The sequence below is a fragment of the Netta rufina genome (genome assembly GCF_964035555.1).
Source record: "Netta rufina genome assembly, chromosome: 5".
Lineage (NCBI taxonomy): Eukaryota > Metazoa > Chordata > Aves > Anseriformes > Anatidae > Netta > Netta rufina.
Window position 1 is genome coordinate 38,904,027 of NC_140128.1, and position 20,366 is coordinate 38,924,392.

Here is a 20,366-nt window from a genome sequence, read left to right on the forward strand (position 1 = left end):
TTAGCTGTAGTTTCACATTAATTTAGTTCTTCTTGCAAAGGTCTCTGCATCAAAGCAGCTAAGTCTGGTAGGGGCCGTCTGCAGGGCACTTGCTCCAGTCTTTGTCCATGTGCTTTCCTTCTAAATGGGATAATAACAATATATGAATTTTCTTGGTTTCCCCATTCCAGCTTTTGCGCGCTGTTTCTGAAAATAAGTTCAGCTTTGTCAGCATGCAGAATGATTTGGTAACCAGCCAGTCTGTTCTGCTCCCAAACAAAAGGACCAGACCTGCTGTGCAGTGGAACACCAAGTTTATTTCCACAGTCAATGACTTACACTATCAGAGCTCTCCAGCATCAGACCTCCCCAAGCCCAGGGCCACTCTTAGCTTTCAGTGTTTTAGAGTCAGTGTTTCTCCTACTACCTTTCACTGGGTGACACCTCCTTGCTTCATTTTTACTTATCTTCCTTCTCTTCTTCCTTCATTTTCCCTTCCACAGGGTTCTGTGCTGGCTTCTGCTCTTTTAGGTGACTGATTCAAAAGAAAAAGATGAAAAAATATTGATCTAGTAAAGTGAATCTTGCCTGTCAGATTCTTTAAGCTGCTGATAGGACCCTGAGGAACCAGTCTGAGGTGGGCACAGTAAGGACAACAAAGGTCACAACTCTTCTGACTCATCTACAAAGTGATTACCATTAACACACATGCTACAGTGCTAAAATGCACATAAGGAGTAGAAATCTGTATTTTTTTTTTCCCCTACATATCAGCTCAGCAGCATTAATGGCATCGAATGCAGTCTTTGTCGTCCACTGGGTTTCAACAGTTCCTGGTTTGCTTACTGCTCAGCCACAGTTCTGTAGTTTGTGCCTAAAGTAACTGGGAACCCCATGTAACCTCTGATTCAAGATTAACCAGGCTAAGGCCCATGTAGTGCCTGAGAACAGATGCTTCTAGCACAGCACCAACAGACGCAAAGGAATAAAGACTGGATCTAACAAAGTCATTCGCTTCTCAGCTGCTCTTTGAAGACGTTAGGAGGCTAAGAGGTGAAAAGATTTGCAAAGCTGACCCATTGCTTCTAGCCTTAACACTAGACTGCAGCACACATTTAAACCCATCAGTATGTAGTGAGGGATGGGAATATTTGGCCACGGTTAACAGGGCTTTCAGATGATGAGTCACATGTCAGAGCTGACTGCAAATCTAAGGGGAAATTTGTGGTCCAATGACAAATGGCTTAGCCTGCAGCGACTGACAACCTCCAAGGAGTTTGCTGCTGACTGCTCAGACTCTCAGAACTTGGACATGATTGCTACAGGCACTAAGAAAGATGCACTTTCAAGAGATTGAAAAGTTCTGTAGTTTGAAGGTGGGTTTCCAGGGAAAACTAGGTCTCCTAAGAAGAAGGATCAGAGAGAAGGAAAAAATAGGAGTCCCCGAGGATGGAGGAAAAGGTCTGAAGGCACAGATATGCTGTCTTTGCAAATCGTACTGTAGCTTCAGGGGGAGAACAGTGTTGAACTGATGCTTCTCACACAGGCTTATGAGCGTGAATGAAAATGCCATTCAGCTCTGAGATCCGTGCGCTTGCACAGCAAGTTTATAGAACAGAAAAGTAATACTGACTTCTAGCTTGACCCAGTGGGGCTTCTAAGCATACAAGGTGTTGTGTGATCTGCCTTCCACTTAGGTAAGTGATGTCTGGTCACGTTGCAGGACAGGCCAAAAACACATGTCCCTTCACCTCCTAAAGTGAGTGAGGATGTGTTTACTTGGTATTGTGCCAAAGCAGAAAGGAAACACAGGACAGGACAGCAAGTGGAGTCACTCACTCACCTGTAGTCCACAATCCCTGTCTGATTCCGGTCCAGTTGGCGCACTAATTCCCTAATTTGGACTCGATCCAGTGGAATGCTTGATTGCTAAGAGAAGAAGAGAAATGCTAGCAAACCTGGGTACGTTAAAGCAGAAAAATCCTCCATGTCAGACTGGGACCTGGTCGTCTTTTAATAGGCGAGGAGATAGCCTGATTCATAGAAAAAAATGGGATGTAAAAATCCAGAGTGATGCTGGGGAGGATAAAAATAGCTTTTTTTTTTTTTTTTGGTAAGGATGTAAAATAACATCATGGAAAGCTGACCAGTACTACTGATCCAAGCACCATAGTGGTTTTGGCAGGAAGAAACTTGTTTACTCAGTGTGCAGGGGCAGGGATTTAAATGTCTCTTATTCACTTTCCCATAGCAGTAAGACATAATTATCTTTCAAGATCCTGTAGGTATATCCTATACAAACATCTGAGCTCTGTTGTTACAAGGCTTTTGTGATATTCTAGAGGTGATCCATAATCACTGATGCCCTCTGCAGTATTTACTGGATGTCACAGCATTTCTGTTGGGTCTTGCTGAGGGCTCAACTTTGCAGTGGGTAAATTTGTGAATTTAGCCTTCTAGTTGGAACATCACCAGCAGGGCTGACTGGTGGCTGTGGTGCCGCAGAGGGGTTTTCCCAGAGCAGTACCCTGTCAGGAGAGCCTCCTGGCCATGCTTTCTGGGGCACACCTGAATCATGGCTCTCCGGAAGGCTGTCACAGGGATCTTCATGTTTCCGTCCTCGTCAATTTTCTGAAAAAAGTCCCAGAGTCGTAGGTTGTGCTCATTCAAGTATTTCTAAGAGAAGCAGAGAGAAAACACAGGCACAACCATGAGCTGAGACAGCTGCTGATAGGTGCCACAAGCTCTCCTCTTATTCCTCCGCCTGTCACCCTGCCTTTACTCAGCCCATCCCTGAGATAAATGAGTCCTTAACTCCTTATGCAGGCACCATCAGAAGAAAATACATTTACTCAGGCTAATCCCATTCTTCTCAGTTATACCCTCTCCCTCAAAACAGGTCACAGTAGTAAACCTATATCCAAGCTGTGCATGCTTATTTGGTCCTCATCCCACCAGCACCACTTGGCTAGGCTGTCCAACCTACAGCCAGTCCTCCCCTGATCACTCGTGCTCTTCTCTAATTCCTGTCTGCCCAAAGGAGAACACGTCTGGGTGCCGTAACTATTAAAAACTGCAAAGCATGCTAGTGTGTCGCTAGCCGTGAATGACAGAGGCACTGTTTGATGTGAACTAACAGCCCAAACTTTTACTTAATTTCAGCTGAAGCCATGTCTACAGCAACGTCTCACCCAATTAGCTAAAAATCTGAACAGCAGCTAGAAAAGCACAATGAAGCTGGTAATGCAGAAGCGTTACTAACTCAGCGGTGCTCCAGTGCCTTCCAGCAAGGAGGACAGCACCATCTGCTGCTATTCGTAAAAATTACAGGCCTTAAAAAGCCAAGCCATTTCTGTTTAGAGCAGGTTTTGTTTATATAACCATAGTCTATTTTTTACGAAGCGCATTCATTCGGATGCTAAATCACAACTACCAGGAAAGGGTCTATTGTGGTGGGCTGGGTGAGCAGGATGCACGCTCCTTTGGGTCAAACCCAAAATCCATCAGTTTGTTTTCCGCAGCTAGCAAACATCTACTCAGACAGAAATGGCAGACAATGCTGTTCAGTGATTATAGCAGTTAGGGTTTGCTTATATTTTCATCTCTGCCATTGCTTTTTGAAACCTGTCAAACTGTACAGCTCCTCTTTGTATTCTCAGCTGTAGAAGAAATAATTTGGATGCGCATTTTAAAGGGAACTATGTGAATGAATGATGTCATACAAAGGTATGGGATGATTATTACTAAATCGCAACTATGCAAATCAAAAAACACTTTTTTTTTTTAGACCAGTTCCCTCAGATCACAAGGCATTCATCTTCTGAAAATCAAAGGATTTGCTTAGTCAATCTGCGTGGAATAAGATAAATGAACATGCAATAGTGATTATGAGTATACTTTTCTGAAGGAATTTGACTGAATTTCCCACATGGAAGAAAGCTTACCCCCTCCAACCTCCCTCCCTCCAGGTGCTTGGGGCTTGTGTACTGTGCACAGGGGAGCTGTGGACAAAGTTCAGTAGCTCACCTGAATCAGTTTCATAGGACTTGGGTGCTGCTTGGGGATCTTGGAGATACGGCCTTCAACTTCACCATAGATGACATCTAGTTCAGGACGTATTTGACATACAAAATCCAGCAACTTGATAAAATTTTCATTCACCAACACGTTCTGGTTCATAGGAGGAAGGAGATTGCAGTCAGCGTGCATGCCCAGAGAATGACAAAGATTTGCTTTCATTAACAAATCCATCTACAGTCAACAGTAAGCATTCTCTCCTAAGGGTGCTGCCATTTCCCATCTCTACTCTTCACTTTGAGGAATCCCACAGAAGCCCAACCCTAAATAACTGTTCTTCTTCCTTCTCTTTTCTCATGTTTGAGTTAGAAAAGGATCTGTTAACTTTTGTAGAAATTAATTTGATGCAAGGTAGATGTACATTAGGTAAATGTCTGCACTGAAGACCTCTTATGTTGGGTGATTCTTGTTCACTCCTGATACCCCTATAAGACCTCAGACTCAGTTTTCTGTTTTAGTACTTACAGAATGGGCAGCAGCACAGTGTCCTGTTGTAGGGTTTTGTGAAGTTGGAAAGCAAGCTAGCAGTAAAATATTGTTGCCACTATAATTTATTCTTCCAAATTCTTTAAGTTACAACAAATTTACTCTCATCTTGACTGATATTTTGAAAACATAGCTTAGATTTTGTTCATGTCTGTGATGGTAGGAAAATATAATTGTTCATATATTATGCTAGTTACATACTTAATTGTGGGAAATTTCAGGGCAGTTCAGTATCAGGAAAGTCATGAAAGCTTCTCTTTTCTGATACTGTAGGAAGTTCCCATGGCATCAAGCATAGTATTTTCCCCTGAAGTATGTTTATAATGTATCCCAATGAATTCTTACAGCGTCTTTTTAGCTGAAGATTTCTACATTGCAATGAGGTCTTGATTGCAACTGCTTGAGGACAGTCTTGAACTAGTCTGGGTCTGGCTGAGCTTACTGGCTTTCATTCAGAATCAACTCTTTTATGGGTGCAGAGTGGCTCATTGATGAGCTCCCTGCAGAGTGCAGGGTAACAGGGCATCTCAGTCCTGGGAGCCCAGCACACGCTCTGCCTGCAGCCAGCTTTCTCCAAGGCTTACCAGCCTGGCCAAATCCCCAGCAGAAAGCCAGCAGACCACCAGTGTGAGCTCAGAAGCTGCACATAACAATGTGCCTGGCCTGACAAACCTTGCTGGGGTCACCTGGAGGGAGCCAGGCGGTGGATTTCTGCATCTTTGACACAGTCAGCCAACAGCTTGGAAAAAACAACACACAGGCAGCTGCTAGGTAATGGCATTTTCTTTTGTACTATGGTGGGGAAGATGGGTATGTTAGCTGCTTTGATTCATGCCTCCCTTAAAATATTTGATAGCCAGTAACTGCAAGCTGAAGCTCTATAAAGAGTAGATTATGGAAGGAATGTGGGGAACAGTTGTGCTTAGAAATGTTGTCAGAAACAATAAACTACATCATTAAAAACATGCCTTTCTATCGCTTCACCTTTGCTAACGCTGTCAAACCCATGCAGAAGTTTCTAGATACGATCCTTATTTGAAACTCTTCTTACAGACACACTAATTATTCATTCTTTGAAAGTCAAGATAAACTTTTATCACTGGGAAAAGGGGCAGAAAAGGCTTTTGTTTATGTCTTCCCTTGTGTTTCCTGTTAGAGATTACAACCTTTGCTAAATTCTTAAAGGTTTAAGACAGCAGCAGATCTTTGGAGATGTGTATTTGCAGATATTCTGAAATGAAATGCAAGACTTCCTGCATCACAGCTGGAAGGAAGTCTGCCAGAGAGATGAGGCATTTACCTACAAACATTTGATTGGGATCCTGTAATGTCATCATCAATTTATGCCATCAACTATTTATCTTAAGAAATGCCAGGTAGTTTAGACTTTTTGAGGGGTAAGGAGAAGAGAGCATCATTTAACCCTGACAAGCAGAAATACGTCGTGAGATTTCTGTTGTATTGAAGACTCTTTATGTTAATTAACTCCTTGCCTCAAAATTTCTCGGGTGGCTCCATTTAAATAAATGCATTTCAATAATTTGATTGCTCAGAATTTAACCAAAATATCTTACTCTTTCCAAGTTGATGAATTGTTTAGATTATTAGTAACTGAACGAACAGAACCATGGATACTATAATGAAGTCTTTTATCCACACACAGCCTGTTTTAGTTTTCTTACGTAAAATGAGGCCTGACTCCTTGCAGACTTGGCAAATAATTCTCTTTGATGTTAATTTATGCAGAAAAAAATGTCTGCCCTAGAGGAATACCCACTCTTCACTCTTTCTGTGTCTGTCATTTTGGAAGCAGCACATGAGGTTCCGACAATATGTCACACCACCATCCAGCTCCAGAGGGAAATGCATACTAAGATTTGGCCTCTCTGATTTTTTTTTCATTCCACATTAGCTTCTATTTATTTATTTATTTATAATAAAATCACTTTGCTTTCAGTGCATCTTTCTGCTCCTCTACATCGTGACAGAATATCAAAGCACTTTATGGTATCTACCATCTCAGGTTACCCTGGAGGGAGACAGAATTCATCCTCCACTGTGAATTCATTTCTTGCTCTTGCTCTGCTACTGCAAAATGGGAGTGAAACATGGTGATACTAGAGGTACATCTCTTCAGAGCTAGGCTAGAGTCCTATAATTTCCATGTGGTTCCCAGAAGGGCTGCCGTTTTTATCAATGGCTGTGCATAAATGAAGCAGGCAGCAAGTCTCAGAACAGGTTTGGAAGGGGGCAGCTCTGGGATTCATGTAGTTCCTAAAAATGTATAGTGTATGGACTTTGAGGCTTTCCAGCACATAAGCTCTTACTGAGATGTTGATCTCCTCCATCATGGAATTGGGGTTCTTTCTGACAGATGTCACTAGCGCAGTGGCACCCTCCACGGTCAGGGGATTATTGGCCATCTGTGGGAGAAGAGATGTAGACAGGCATAGTAAGAGTGAGGATTTCATGCAGGAGGCATGCTGTACCCTTAGCAGTGACTCTTTCTTCCTGTCCTTCAGTAGGTCTGTAGAATAACTGGTCCCTTGTGATGGGTTTATTCTTTATTTCATGACCTCGTCTCTGTCACCCAAAACTCTGCACTGCAGCCTCCCAGTGGAGTTGCCTTCTCAGCCTCCATCTGCCTCCACGTGTGAAGATTGCCATGTCAGGTCCCTTACATCTGTTGCAGGGGCGTATTGATGTGGGTTGTGCTCAGCCATGTGATGGGGAGAGGCTGAGGCAATGGACTGCATTTGAAGATGTGCTTGCTATTAAAGTTCATCTGAATGGGGAATTTGCAAGGATGGTGATGTTAAATTTGGCTGAGAATCCAGCTCATAAGCAAGCTGACTTTTCTGAGCTGAATTCCTACAGAATGATTTTGGATTGAGAAGACATACTAGCTTTCAAGCTTAACCTCTGAAGCTAGTTTGGCTGTTCATTCAGCTTTGCCCCCTTTCAGGATTATTGATCCCTGGCTTACTAGGAGGCAATTTTGGCTTCTTCCAGGACTTGATAATACTCCTTGGGGATAATACTACCAGTACCTCAAGGTAGTGCTGTGGCGTTGCTCTGGTGAGGCAGTGGAAGTTATATATGAAGAAATATATGAAAGAGCCCTGCCTGGGCTTTGTTTTACCTTCAGGACTTCGAGTTTTCCATTGACTTCAAGGCCCCTGCAGAGCTTCTTGGCTCCCTCGTTGTTGATCTGGTTGTTGCTGATGTCCAGGTGAACCAGCGTGCTATTGACTTTGAGAGCTTCTCCCAGGGCCTGTGCTCCCTCATTCCCAATGCTGTTCCAAGAGAGGTTGAGGATTTTCAGTGCACCATTGCCCTCCAGGAAGAGAAGAAAGATCTCAGCTGCTGCATGCCCACCATGTGTACCACTCTACCCTTTCTTGCCTGGATGAGACAGAAGCATCTCTGAAGTCACACCCAGCCCAGCCCCAGTGAACCCAGCAGCTCTGCAATGTCACCACGGTTTCTCCATCCATGGGAGTCACCCGTCCTACTCACTGCTTTAGTTCTTCTCCTGGCACTGACTCCTGCTGTCAGTAGGATGAGCCTTACTAGAGCTACTGAACCCTGCTCAGACCTCAGGGATGTGCGTTCCCAGTCAGTGTCTCAACCAGGGTGTCACAAAACAGGAGTGTTCCTACCCTGAGACCTGTGCCAAGTGCCACAGTCCCCTTCCTCTTCAGGTGGTTCCAGCTCAGGTCCAGAATCTCCAGTGCCGTGTTGTTGGCTAAGAGAGAGAAATGGAGGTGTTAGCTCCTGAAGAGTGGTCTAGACACAAATGCTGACCCATAGTTAGGGGCTAAGAGGAAGTTTGCAGGGGATTCAGCCTTGGCCTTCATTAATTGCTGTAAGAGGATCCTGTACCTACAGAGTCTTCCCTTCCACTGCATCCACAGAACAGAGAGTGGCTGCTGGTCACAAGCAGAGAGGGAAGACAGCCTTTTCCGACTTAATCACAGAATGAATTATGAAGTAGGGAGGGAGGAAGAGAGTGGAAGGATTTCTTCCACCAGTAGACACTGTCTGTGTTTCCCACTGTGAAGAACGTCTGGATTCTCTTTGCCACATCTAAAATACCAAGACTTGCTCTGCCTGTGTTTGATTAGCAGAGGAGAGGAATTCAGCTTCCTATAGTAGCTGTGCCCAGCTGTATATGTGCCGGTGCCAATTCACATGCAGAGCACACCTCGCAGTGTAAATTCCACTTAGAGCAGGGTATGTGCAAATTCATTCGGGCCTGCTGTGACACTGGGAGGGGTAGGACTTGCTGCCAACGCTTCTCATTCTCAGACAGAATTTCTCATCCAGATTTTCCATGGATGGGAGGATGGACGGAGGCAGATGGTGAATTTAGCTGGCTTAAAAATATTCCCTTAAAAGAAAAAGGAACACAGAAAAGTAACAGATTCTGCAATAATCTTCGCAGCTCCTGCCTCAAGTGAGCTGGCTGGAGGGAATGAAAGAAGGGCCGTAAGGCCTTCTGGTTTGGAGATGCGTTTTTCTGGGCTGGGAGGGTCACGAGGTTTAGCACTGATGCTTCAGTTCCCTGCAGGCTTGTCCAGGGCAGGAGCACAGTGCCTTGTGTCCCTCACCGCAGATTCATCTTTTAAAGACACTGACTGCAGTTAGAAGCAGGTTCATATCAGTGGGAGAAGGAAAGTGCTGATTAATCTGAAGGCTTTGTATTACTGGAATGCATAAGGCACACAGGATGCTCTGGTCACAGGCTTGTGGCTGTTACAATAGCAGGTGTGTTGGGAACACCGAGGGAAGAAATACCATCAGATATTCCTGCAAGGCTTTCCCAGTGCACTAACAGCACCTGAGATTCCTGAAAGACTTTTACTGTTATTTTTCATTCCCTCTCCAGGGCTACTACACGCTCTGGAACTTACTTTGACCAGCTAAATAAGGCAACTTTATTTTATTTCTTTCTAATCTGTTTCCCTTGCTGCTTGCTGTACAATGACTCAAGCTATTAGGGTTTGGGCTATAAAAAAATAAAATATCTTCTGATATAGAAGTCAAATGTAGTTGCTAGTCACCTGTGCTGATGAGGGTGAGTAGGGGGACCAGCCAGGAAGCCCTAAGTCCAGTATTTTGCACTACCCACCAGATCATGGCATGGGACATTTTGCTGGAGAAGGAAATACGTGTTCACAGTGCTGACCCCATCGTGTCTCCCAGTAAGTGTGCTGGCAATCCTGCCTCTGGGGGACTAATGGATTAAGTTACCGAGCATCTGTCCCAGGAGCTGTCCTCCCTTCTCAGAGAACTCATTGTGGCTGAGATCCAGCTTCTTCACTTGGTAATTGCCCTGAAAAGAGACAAATGTGCAGGGAGAATGAGATCTTCCAGCCAGCTGCAGGCAGCTGCCGCGCTGAGGCCCCCACATGAGGGTGAAACAGAAGGATATCAAACACATTGACATCTCCAGCACATGGGGGTTCATCAGCATGGAGATGACAGCACTGTGTACCCCGAGACAGAGCTTTGCCAGGCATATAACATCACAGCGAGTATCTTTCCAAGACAGCAAAAGCAATGGGGCTTTGTGTTGTGCAAACTTCCCTTACACAGCTCATGTCTGGTCTGCAGCACATCCTGCAGCTGTTCCTGCCCCCTATTTCACTCTCACCACTGCATCCCAACCAAGAGCACTTCCTATTATTAGTCCAAAGCTTCATGGCAGCTTCTGGTGGTGCCAATGGAACTTTGAGACGGGAACTAAGAAGAGAAGTCAAGCTTCTTTTTGCTGAAGAATTGCAAAATGCTGTGAAGCTGGGCTACTTATGTGTCTCAAAAATTTGGTATCACCCAGATGTTCTTCTGTTGTTGTTACACAACCCTGAAGGTTTGTTTCTCAGCCAGACTCACGCAGCTGTCCTGAGGAAATGTTAATTCAGTCTATCCTTCTCTCTGTCCTCCCAGCCTCCCTCATTTCTGAATTAAGCAAGAGGCACTTAGCAGAATTATGCCAGGAAATCATACGGGCATTGCCATGTGAAATCATGCCAAGTGAACAGCAGCTTCAGGACAAGGAGTCTGCTACACAGCCAGGGCTGCAAATGACCTTGGATTGCAGGTAACTCACCATCAATGCCTCAGCAAGGCATGATGCAGCCTCCTCTCCGAAGTTGTTTCCTGGGGAGGAAAATGTGTGTTAAAAATGTGCTGATATTTCCCTTGGCACTGTGTTGGGGTCTACAGGAGGTGGAGCATCCAGTTAATCATGGCCCATGTCAGGCTTTGATAAGTTAGTCATTACTCCAAACCACAGAGGAAAATTATCCCAAGATGTAAGAGAGACACAGCAATTGTCTAAATTTCTCACACAGGACTGTTTTTCAGAGGTGCTGGAGGTTTAGCTGGCCAAATATTTATTTTGATCACATCACAAAAATCTAGATTTCCACACTGTCACTCTGGGTTCCTGTCAGAGCCATAACTGAGAGTCTGACTAATGTTCTTGGGATGAGAGACTGAAATGAAACACACAGTATTTCACTTCCACTGCTACCACTGGGTGCATGCAGCCCACCTGAGAGCTGAAGAGCATAGAGGTAGGATGCGTTGTCCAAAAGCAAACTGGCAATGGCTTCAGCTCCTTCTGTGCCTAGGTGGTTATTGGAGATGTTCTGGGAGGAAACAAGGAAGGATAAGGAGGATAAGCCCAGAGAATGAATTAGCCTTATTGTGTCCTTAATGCCCAAGATATTAAGGGAATAATGCAAGATCAGCAAAAAAAAGAAGTGCCAGCCAGGCAGTAATTAATAAAAGTTACAGGTATGTTTGATCCCTGTTCATTGCTAGCAGGAACAAAGTCCTAGAGCCATCAGTTTCACATGGATCATTGTCTTCAGTGAACCAAGAGGCATTTGGCCAAGGATCTTTTTTTCCAATGTAACACATCCCATGGCCTAGTAAAATGCATTTTGCATACCCCAGATTCAGAGTGAAGGAACATTCCTAAGGATTTATATCTGAAAGTTTTGCATTACTCCCTTAATCTATTTACAAAACTTTCCCCATATCATGCTGGAGAATAAAAGTTCCTGACCGAAACATATTTTCCATTGGCTAAGTATGACCTAGAAAGACCTAGTTCTGGTAATTATTGTCACATCTGCTAATGAAAAGAACAGTTCCAGGCTCCCAGGCTCTGGGAGCCTCACCAGGCTCATCACGTGCACGCTTCTGCTTTTTAGAAACTTGCACATTTTAAAACTCCATGAGCATAAAATATGACTTTCAGAATGTGAATCTTTTTGCATGGAAGCAACCGTTATTTGGTTCAAACTTGGAATGGGATGAATTGGTTTTCTTTCATGAAATTCCTCAGATGATTGAACTTGGTGAGCAATACAATTGGCTAAACACTACGTCAGGTTGGGTACCAGTTCCTGAAGGGAGCAATTCTCTCGTAGCATCTCTGCCATGTATATGGCTCCTTCTGCCAGAATGCCGTTGTCTTCCAGCTCTAGGTGGGTGACAGTTGCATTGGACTGGGAAGACACAAAGGTAAACAGAGACACATGAAAGACACATTAAAAGTGACTGAAGTGGGTAGTTTCCTTAGTTCAACAGACACTGGACATTTCCTCCAAACTCCTCAAGGTGTTGCAGGTCCTGAGGAGGACAGTGGTCAGGAGACATGGCATAGCTAGAGCAGTGGAAGATGGCATACAAAAGAGGGACCCTTTTTTGTTGAGGCCTTGAGTAGATAGGACTTTCCATTGCTTTTTGCCACCATGGAGAGCCAGGTTCAGATCCAAGCTCAAATTGCCCAGACAGGCATCCTGGGCCTGTCCATTGAGCAAAACTTGGGGTAACTCCAGCAAAGGCCGGCAGTTGCCACACAAAGCTTTCCTGTGCAGGTGATTAGAAATATAATGGAGGCTCGGGGTTCCCTTGTGGAAGGTAGGACTTTTTCTCCCACACTGTTTATTCAGTGGTGGCTTCCAAGGCTGAGAGAGGCCTAAAATGCCTATTGTCATTGGCAGCAGTGGTCCCAATCTTACTAGCTACTCACCACCAGAGCAATAGCAATGGCTTTGACACCTTTGGGTCCTAGACCATGATGGTTCAGGTTTATATAAGGCTTGGCCAAGTTCTGAGTGAAGTGCGAGACAGGCACCACCTCCATCAGCCTGCATGCTTCCAGATACAGCTCTGCACCCGTAACACCTGCAAAGGCTCTCCCAGGATCTACAGAGAAAAAATATATATTGATGAGTGGTGCATTCAGTGCTTGCCCTCCATATTGTGAGGTTTCTCCCAAGCACTTGACTCCCTCTGGGTTCAGAGGGTCCCTTGCACAAGGAACAGTTGACAAGTATGAGGGAATAATTCCCCAAAGCAATCACTCTCACACAGGTTTCTTGGCATTTCTGTGCTAAGCACAGGACTTGCCCCAATATCTGTAACACTTCCTGATGCTGGAAAGTTGAGATGAGGAGCAGAGATGTTCTTACCTCAGCATCCACGACAACGTGGGAGATGGGGATAGCCTGCCAGTGGTCTGCAGAGAACTAAGCAGCCACCTCAACTGAACTCTTACTCTCGGCCTTCACGAGAACCTTATTTTTTGGGTCTTGATTCATGACTCAAACTGAACTATCAACAAGCTGTGCCAGACTCATTGCTTCAGGCCCTAGGTAAAGTTTTACATGGTGGAGCCAAATTAAGTAACACTATGCAACAACAGAAGGGTTTCACTCTTTGAAAGTTATCTTCCCTCTGGTTCTCCCCATCCCTTCATCCCACACCTCCGTGAGTTAATGTATTCTCCTTGCTTCTCCATTTGGCATCTGTAGCTTCTCATCAGTCTGCAATATGACTAAACCTTTCTTGGTGTAATTGAGAATTTCTGACATCAGGCAAAAACATTTTCATCATTTTTTTTTTCTTTTAAATTTTAATTGAAGCATACAGCTGATATTGCCAGCAGAGCTAGGGCAGCTCAGAACATCTTGGCTTACGAACAGCAGAAAGAATCCCAGCATTCGCAACTTGGCCACTGGGTGTTGTTGACACAGCTGCAGTGAGACATATCAATGCAGCTGGCGGCTGCCTTTCCATAAAAACCTGTCATTTGGAATTCCTTCATCAAACCCCATACTTAGAGCTCATATTTCTCCATGTTGTTATATGCTTCCAATGGTCTGACCTCAAGACAAATTCTCTTCTCGTCAAAACCATTTTTCCAGTTCAAACTGAGGCCTCTCACAGAAGTTTTTTTCCTTGCATTCTTATTTTATTTTTTTAAATTTCCTTCCATTTATAACAAATCAGCAAGCACTCATCCTAAATTATAGGCAAGTCCTACTGTGACAAAAATGAGTGCAAGACTTGTTTAGCCAGAGGACTGACTTCACTGGGCAGCAGATAAGAGCAACCAGCACAGTCTAGGACAATCGTGGCAAATCTGTGGCATGCAGACCACAGCTGGCATTCAGCATTTCATCAGGAGCACACAAACAGGGCCTGAGGCCCAGCCCTGGCTTCAGCTAGCTGGTCTGGTAATGCTGGTTATTAAGGACTAGAGGAGGGAGGAAGGCACAAAGGAACAGGCCTATATGCAGGAGTTGAAGGAAATGCTTGGTGTCAAAGGGAGAGCTCCTAGAGGGAAATTCATCCTCCCTGCCTTTCTCAATGGCCAGATAAGGAGTGGATGTCAGGTCATTTGTGTCTGTGGCCTCCACTTCTGATACATACCTGTTGGTAGGTGCAGCACTGACTGTGAGGGGAAAAGCTAGTGAGGGCAGATGAACGGAAAATATTCACCTTTAACTTCTAGGTCAATGTCAGAGCCTTGTGTGGCCTTCTCTGCTGGGGCTTCGGGCGGTGACAGAGGCTCTGGAGTCTCACTGGTGTCTGATATCTCCTCATTCTGATCTGCTGCGAAACCAAGCGGATTCATTTTGTCAGTGCCAGCACATTTGTGACTCCCAGCACGTGACAGAACTTCCCACAGCTCCCACTGAAGTCTGCACCCCTCTTCAACAAGCTGCAAACGAGCTCCTGCCCCAGCATGGCTTTGTGCCCACCGCTCCCCCTACTGCGTACCCACATGGTGCTGGCTCTGGCGTGGGGACGGGCTCACGTCTTCACTCCCCATTGAGCTGCCTTCCTCCCCTTCCGCAGATTTGGAGTCTGTCAGACAACAGCAAATTTCCCCTCTCCATCCCACTTTCCCACAAATCTACAAGCCAAAGCCCTGCCAGCTCCTTTCAGCTCTCCTGAACTGCCTCACGCTTCCCCAGGCACTGGCAGGACACTTGGCTGCCTGTGCTATCAGGCTGGGAATGCTTTGTTGTACTCTTCAAGCAGGGCAAAAGTGTTTGAATGCTATTGTACATTGGGATTGAGTGTAACCAGACCCACTGGAAGTGGTACAGGTCATAATTTATTTTACACTGAGAGAGAAGGAGAATTCGGAAAATTCCTCTTTACGAGGAATAAATGCATACCAGAATCAGGAATGGTTTTGCCAAAATCATTCCTGGTGAATAATTACACTTTTTCTTTCTTCCCCTACTCTTAATCTTTACTTGATTCCCTGTCACTGCCTTTACCACCTTCTTCCCTTACTCCTTACTTCGCTTTAGAGCTCCAGGCTGTTGACCTGTTGGTTTGTGCCCTTCTGGGTGTCATTTAGGATTGATGTATGACATGGAGCTCGCAGTTTGGCTGTTCACTCAGACCTGCTTGAGGGAAAAAACTGGCCAGCTGGCACCCACATCACAGCATTTCAACCAGCCCTGCAGCTCCTTCATTAAGGCCTTTTCCTTCTGCCAGACTTTCTTTGTTCAAGGAAAGGGGTTTACTTTAGCATGAGAAATGCAAAAGAAAAGGTAAAAATAGGTCTAAATCCCATGTAAAGAACTCACACAGATTTGGAATACTATGATAGTAACCACAGATCCTCTTTCCTCAAAGACCCTACGATGCTGGACATCCACAAACTTCCTAATGTGAGGGGCAGACAGCCTGTTTGTATGCTATGCAAAACCCACCCAGACTTTATCATCTGATAATGGGGCTGTCCTGTGTCCAGCCAACCCTGCACTGCATGGTTTGAGCCTTGCAAGGTAGATCCAGAAGTGGTCCCCTGATCCCTGTGGAGCTGTAGGAATTAACACTGATTCAGATAGTTATACCGGCAAGGGGTTATTCAGGCAGATACTCAAAAAGCATTGACTCTCAATCATCATTGTTAGAATCAACGCAGAGAAAAGAGGCAGGGCTGGAGATTCATTATCACCCTCTCCTTTTCTGAGGCGTTGGGGCTGCAGGCACATCTTTCTGGTCAGCCTTCTTCAGGCACAGCTTTGACCAGTGACGAACCAGGAGCTAGGAGGGGAGGTCACTCCGTGGTTTGATGCAAGGCTGATACGGGATGCATCCAGATACCTGCAAAACCCTTCTGGTATGCTGGGCTACCAATGCCTATTCTCTGGGCACGTTATTTTATTCCGTTCCCTCTTGTGTTGTACAAATATATGATAAATCCCAGTGGCAGCTGATGCTGTGATAGTAAAGCTCTTTGTTGAACATCAGGCAGACAAATACATCAGAATAATAACTCAGCAGGAGCAACGAAAAATGGAGCATAGCATTTTGCAGCATGCAGACAAGATGATACGAATGTAAATGCTTAGATTGAAGCAACTTTTTACATTCATTAAGTGCTGCGCCAAACTATATGGCTAGACACTAAACTAGGAGTATAAAGTGTTGAAGGAATCTATGAAGAAACTGCTACAAGATGCATGTGATTTTGTACAAAAGCAAGTTTTAAGCAAAGTATTTAGGAGCCAATCTTCTAAAAGTTGTCAGCTATTGAAGAATGAGTAATGAGGCTTGTGTCCTGGTTTGGTCATCTAGCCAAGGTTATCAACTTTTTATCTCCTATTTTAGGTCATGCCAATGTGGATATCAGAAGATTTCTAGATAAATTATAAACAAATGTTAGATACTTGTGGGAAAATATAGATTTTTTTTCCCCTAGTGTGAATAGTTTAGGCCGCCACCACCACCAAAAGACACAAAGCAAAACAACCAGAAATTTTGACAACATTTTGCCTATGGAATATGGCAGGATTAATAGTTATACCAATCTCTTCATGGCTTCTATCAGTCAGATTCAGCCAGCATTTTACCCAGAATTATTAAATGCCATATGTAAGGAAAAACAGCAGCCAATTGTTAATTGACCAGATATTTCCTAATAATATTTTTGAAATTAATACTGTCCAAAAAAACCCAACAGAATAAATATTAACTTTAATATAATCACTTGGGCTTGATAGCAGGTCACTAATTATGTCAGACTCCATTTACAGAGTAAAAACTTCAGGAGTTTATAGCCAAGAACAGAAGCCTGGTTTGCAGAAAAGCTATCTAAAAGGGCCTAATCCCACACATATAGTAAATTATTATTGCTGGATCAAAAAACAAACAAACAAACAAAAAACACAAAACAAAACAGATTATCTTTATGGAAAAAGAAGAACAGATATTTAGTCAAATGCTATTCTGAAACAGTGGAAGACATCCTGAGAAAGGATCTCATCTATTACAGCAATCATCAGGGAAAATGACTACATAACACTTGAAAAATTGTTTTATGCTCTATTTAAATACAAGAAAACAAGAACCAAAGAGAGTTGTCTCATAGATTTGATTATTTTAAAGTAATTGTATTATGAAGGAAAATAAGAAATTAACTTGTAACGACTAAGTGACAACACAAAAAAGGCTTTGAGCTTTGAGAAGAACTTGCTGGTAGCATTGGCAGCACAGTAATTACTGGAAGCAGATGTGTAATATCTGTTTTAAAAAAGTCCCGTAGTATTAGTGAACACTCAGACCAGCGTATACAATGGATGAGCATTCCCACAGGTACTGATACTGAGAAGTTTTGCTTTGAGATTTGAGAAATATAATTACTTATGCAATTAAAGAAGACAAAAGAATTATTAAGGCAATTACTGGTATTTCTATGAAGAGTTTGTATTTATTAATAAGGAAAATGCTTAGCACTAGCATAAGTGGTAACTCTTGGTGCATACTAAGAAGATCTCAACTGCTTTTCAGTATTTCTTTGCTTTACTTCAATAAATCAACTGTACCTTGAAAGTTATCAGGGCAAAAAGCCAGTTCCCCTCACATTGTGACAAAGTCGGTCAAGTATAAAATTTGATGAGGGAGCAGTACAGGAATAGTCACGCTAAGCTAGAAAATCAGGCAAAATACTACAGACATAGACCTTAACTCCAGCTAGCGCATTCACAGAACTATCTTGCCACCTTCAAAAGTCTGCCCATCCTTCTAGGCAAGGGAGGGTTGAAATAGGATCTCACCTCACGTGGTGCTGAGCTCTGACATCTGTGGAAATTAAGGGAAACGAAGGGCAGCTGGCATAAATGCTGGGAAGCTGGTAGTGGCCATCTTGCTTAGGGTGCATTTTGTTCTCCAAGCAAGGTGCCAGCCTGATTGTTAGCAGCCAGCTCCCAGATGGCAGCTGTAATGTTTGGGCATTGGTACCTTCGGTCCCTACTCACTCCATTTCTCTGTGGTGGTGCCTCCCTGCTGCCTTCCCCCCCTCGGATCCTGCTGATCCACCTTTGCCTACTTCAAACTATTTCTGAAGTGACTTAGCAGGTAAGTAAGCACCACACCTGTGTCCTTCTCAGACTCATTCTCCATGGGTACGTTGCCTTGCCAGCACCAGTGAGCTGAGGGTTTATTTGCCTTTTCTCTTCTGTCAGTGAGGGGTTTGCAGCCACCTCCTAGACCCTACCATTCCCTCTAAGGTGTGCACACAAAGCACGGCTGCTCGGCTACAACTGACAAGCCTCCAAGAGCAATAGTGCTAGTTGTAAGGTTGACGTTTTGATTTATACTGCTCACGAGGATGTTTTGTGGTGGCAGGAGCTGGCTGGGTGTTAAGAGAACCCCGGTGCCCTCAGCTCTTCTGTGACCTCACCTCCGTATCCTGTCTGCAGGTTCTGGGTGCCTCGGGAACCAGCGCTGCTTGGGCTCGGATCGCATCAACACCCGGTAACGGAGAAGAGAGCGGATGAGGTTTTGGCTGTGAGACCCCCAGGCATATCGAGAGTGGTGCCAGGCTTCTGGTGAGAGCTCTCCCTCCCCCTGGGTTAGCACTGCGGTTTGTACAGCTTCACATGAGAACATCAGGCTGGAGCACGTGCAGTCTTAAAGGAGCTTAGGGTAAAACGAGTGTATCAGCCTCTTCGTCTTGAATGGATTCAGGCTTCTCTGCTGACAAGTTCCCCATATATTCTGTAACAGTGTGGCTTGTAAACATGTCAGTACTTAACGGAGCCTCGAATCATGTATTCATTCATCCCACCAGCTGATGTTGGTGCTAAATTTGCTCAACACTTACTATTTTGCATAACTTACACTGAGGTCTCTGTAACCTTTCCATTTTGGCTAGAACCAAAATTGTAACACAAGAGGCTTTCTGATAAAGGTTGAGCAGAACTGGTTGATACATTTATTCCGTTTCCCTAGAGATGGGGTATTTTTAGTGTCTTTGTTTCCCTAGGTTCTACATAAACCTCCCAACTAGTCCAGTCATTAGAGGCCATGATAGGGTTATTTTATATATAGAACAAAACATGCTGCATAAATCAGTGGAAGGTTTGACCCCAAAGCAAACGACCGCTGTCAGCTTTGATTTTATTGCCAAAGTTTGTAAATATTTTTCTCTAGCATAGGCCAAACAACAGTGGCTGTCGAGATGCTTGTCTGTGGTTCTGGCCAGTGTTCTTCTCCCATTCCAGTCCAATTAGGCTGATGTGGGCTGGGCTGGACCTTCAGATGCTTTCTTTGATCTTTCCTCTCCCAGAACAGCCTTGTTTTAAATGCTCTGGTCACTTGCCCTTGCTGCCGCATATCTTTCCTCTGGCGAACATTGTCTGCTCTAGGCAGACACCAATGATGGTTTCCAGAGGTTTGCTTCCCACAGCAGGATATGGGAGACCACAGTCCATTGCTGTGCTTTGCCAGAGACATCTGTGGATTTTGGGACAGGTCACTGCTTCTGTGCCTCAATTTCCCCCTCAATGACACATTTGGTCCATTTGGTCCTAACTCAAAGAAGCAGAAATAAGAAAGTGCTCTGATGCCACTGCATGGTGATCCATGTAAAACTCTGGATGCAGGTATTGGAAATATTGTTTTGCCTATTTGAAAAAGACACTATTGCCTTTTTGCTTTGAAAATACCCCCCAGAGCAGAGCACCACATTGCAGTAGTCAGTGTGCTTCTTGCTAACAACGATCTGTGGGGTTGTGTATCTGCAGATTTTAGAATGACATTGGCTGGATTATTATTTATGTACTTAATTACATCAGCTCAGGTCCTAGCTGGGGGTGCCCTTTGTACTGATCAGAATACACAAACAGTGTTAGAGACAGAAAGTGTTTGAGGATAACGGGAGAGACAACAGCAGGTGACCGTCAAGGGCATGGTTTGGCAGCACTGGTCGGCACAGCAGGCAGGGGTGATGGGTGTTTTGTTGAATTTCTTGCAAGAGCCCATTGATGAGAGAGTTTGGAAGAAGATATCTGGTGAGATCACCCTCCAGAGGTGTGCTGTGTGACTTTCCCAAGAAGAAGGGGAAACACCAGAGGCAGCACAAAGGTTTTGTCTGAAAATATTAGAAGGATTAACATGAAGCAGAAATCAGCTTCTAATAAGTGTGAGGTATAAGCATTAAGGGTATAGGATTGAAATGCTCCCTAGCAGGTAACAAGTGTGATTTTTAA

General features: G+C 44.3%; 1 protein-coding gene across 1 annotated transcript; it reads right to left on the minus strand.

The window, feature by feature from the left end:
- Positions 1–438: 438 nt before the first annotated feature.
- Positions 439–18,276, minus strand: LRRC74A (leucine rich repeat containing 74A; the record flags this gene model as incomplete). The annotated part of the gene is made up of 14 exons (XM_084287920.1): positions 439–514; positions 1,823–1,908; positions 2,548–2,655; positions 4,006–4,149; positions 6,870–6,965; positions 7,685–7,879; positions 8,205–8,290; positions 9,799–9,880; positions 10,658–10,707; positions 11,105–11,201; positions 11,961–12,068; positions 12,596–12,771; positions 14,350–14,463; positions 18,249–18,276. 14 exons carry the CDS (start codon positions 18,274–18,276, stop codon positions 439–441), a joined length of 1,446 nt encoding a protein of 481 aa, XP_084144046.1.
- Positions 18,277–20,366: the final 2,090 nt, after the last annotated feature.